The sequence below is a fragment of the Talpa europaea genome, assembly GCF_964194135.1.
Source record: "Talpa europaea genome assembly, chromosome: 4".
Classification (NCBI taxonomy): domain Eukaryota; kingdom Metazoa; phylum Chordata; class Mammalia; order Eulipotyphla; family Talpidae; genus Talpa; species Talpa europaea.
The window spans coordinates 48,200,539-48,202,184 of NC_140070.1; the positions used below are offsets into that span (position 1 = coordinate 48,200,539).

A 1,646-nucleotide genomic window follows, 5' to 3' on the forward strand; every position below is an offset into this window, starting at 1 on the left:
CAAGGAAAATAAAATCTCAATTTCAGCCCCACCTTTCCTCTTGCTCAGGCACCTTGATGCAGAGCACCAATTCTATAATCAGTCATGGCCACCGTGGTACAGTACACCACTAAAACACAAGGGAAAAGCATTTAGACCAACCCAGGATTTAAGGAAGGAAGAGACAGAGGGAAGGAGAAAGGAGTGATAAGGGATTAGGAAAGGATTTGTTTGAAGAAGGAATAAAGATCTGAGTCTTGATGTGCCACCTCTGTACCTCAGGAAGACAAGAACTACATGTTAATTTAATGTCTTTATAGCCCCAATGTATAGTTCCCTGTAGATGTTCAGTAAGTAATGAATGACTCACAGTGAATATAATAACAAGAAAACACTTATTAATCTATTTCTTTCTCACAAAAGACGCAAACACACATCCATTGCAAGTAACAGAAACTATAAATGCAACCTAAATATTAAGATACTTAGCCTATACACTTATCAGGTAGGGAAAAGAATAAATTATTCTAATAACCAGTTGGGAGGTCAGGAAGTAAAAGGAGCCAACTGATAACCACATTTAAGTTTTTAAAAATGAAAGACTTCTCTAGGCCCGAGTGGTTGCTGCTGAAATGGGCAAGTTCATGAAACCCGGGAAGGTGGTGCTGGTCTTGGCCGGACGCTACTCCGGACGCAAAGCGGTCATTGTGAAGAACATTGATGATGGCACCGCAGACCGCCCTTACAGCCACGCTCTGGTGGCTGGAATTGATCGCTATCCCCGCAAAGTGACAGCTGCCATGGGCAAGAAGAAAATTGCCAAAAGGTCAAAGATCAAGTCTTTTGTGAAAGTGTATAACTACAATCACCTCATGCCCACCAGGTACTCTGTGGATATCCCCTTGGACAAAACTGTTGTCAACAAGGATGTCTTCAGAGATCCTGCTCTTAAACGCAAGGCCCGACGAGAGGCCAAGGTCAAATTTGAGGAGAGGTACAAGACTGGCAAGAACAAATGGTTCTTCCAGAAGCTGCGATTTTAAATGTTTTGCTTTGGTCATTACAGATAACAAAAAAAAATAAATAAATAAATAAATAAATAAAAATGAAAGACTTCTAAATGAAAAACTCCACATTGCCTGAGTCTGAGTTGATTTCATTATTATCTCAACATAACTAAAATTTATAGGAATCGTGGAAATCAGGAACAAACACTAATTTTATAATTTTACAATGAAGAAGCTGGGGCCCAGAGAAATAATGATTCAAAGACACAGGCTAGCTAATGGCCTAGTTATAAATAAAACTCTAGGCTCTGGCCCTACACTAGTTTTCACTCTCTTATACCATGGTGCCTTTACACTTACAAAATATCAAACATCTATCATTTAAAAAAAACAAACCATGGGCATCCCTGGTGGCTCAGGGGTTAATGACTGCGCTATCAAGCTATCATCACCAGCCACTGCAGCACAAGTTAGATCCCTGGCCAACCAGGGAGCAACCCACATGACACAGCAGACCTCTCCTATCTTGCCTACTGCTCCCCTCAGCAGTATATTTCAGTAGCTTTACCTGTTCTGCTCCCCACTTTCTGGTGAATCCTCTCACCTCCAGCACCTCTGGATTTCACCCCAGTTCTTATATGCAAAATAGATGAATCTTTA

At 40.9% G+C, this 1,646-nt stretch overlaps 1 protein-coding gene across 1 annotated transcript; it reads left to right on the forward strand.

The window, feature by feature from the left end:
• Window positions 1–596: 596 nt before the first annotated feature.
• On the forward strand, window positions 597–1,048 carry LOC311169719 (large ribosomal subunit protein eL27). The gene has a single exon (XM_084231888.1). It carries the CDS (start codon window positions 612–614, stop codon window positions 1,020–1,022), a length of 411 nt encoding a protein of 136 aa, XP_084088014.1. The 5' UTR covers window positions 597–611; the 3' UTR covers window positions 1,023–1,048.
• Window positions 1,049–1,646: the final 598 nt, after the last annotated feature.

Coding starts and splice junctions, on each gene's coding strand:
- LOC311169719 (XM_084231888.1), top strand. CDS start 612: ATGGGCAAGTTCATGAAACCCGGGAAGGTGGTGCTGGTCTTGGCCGGA.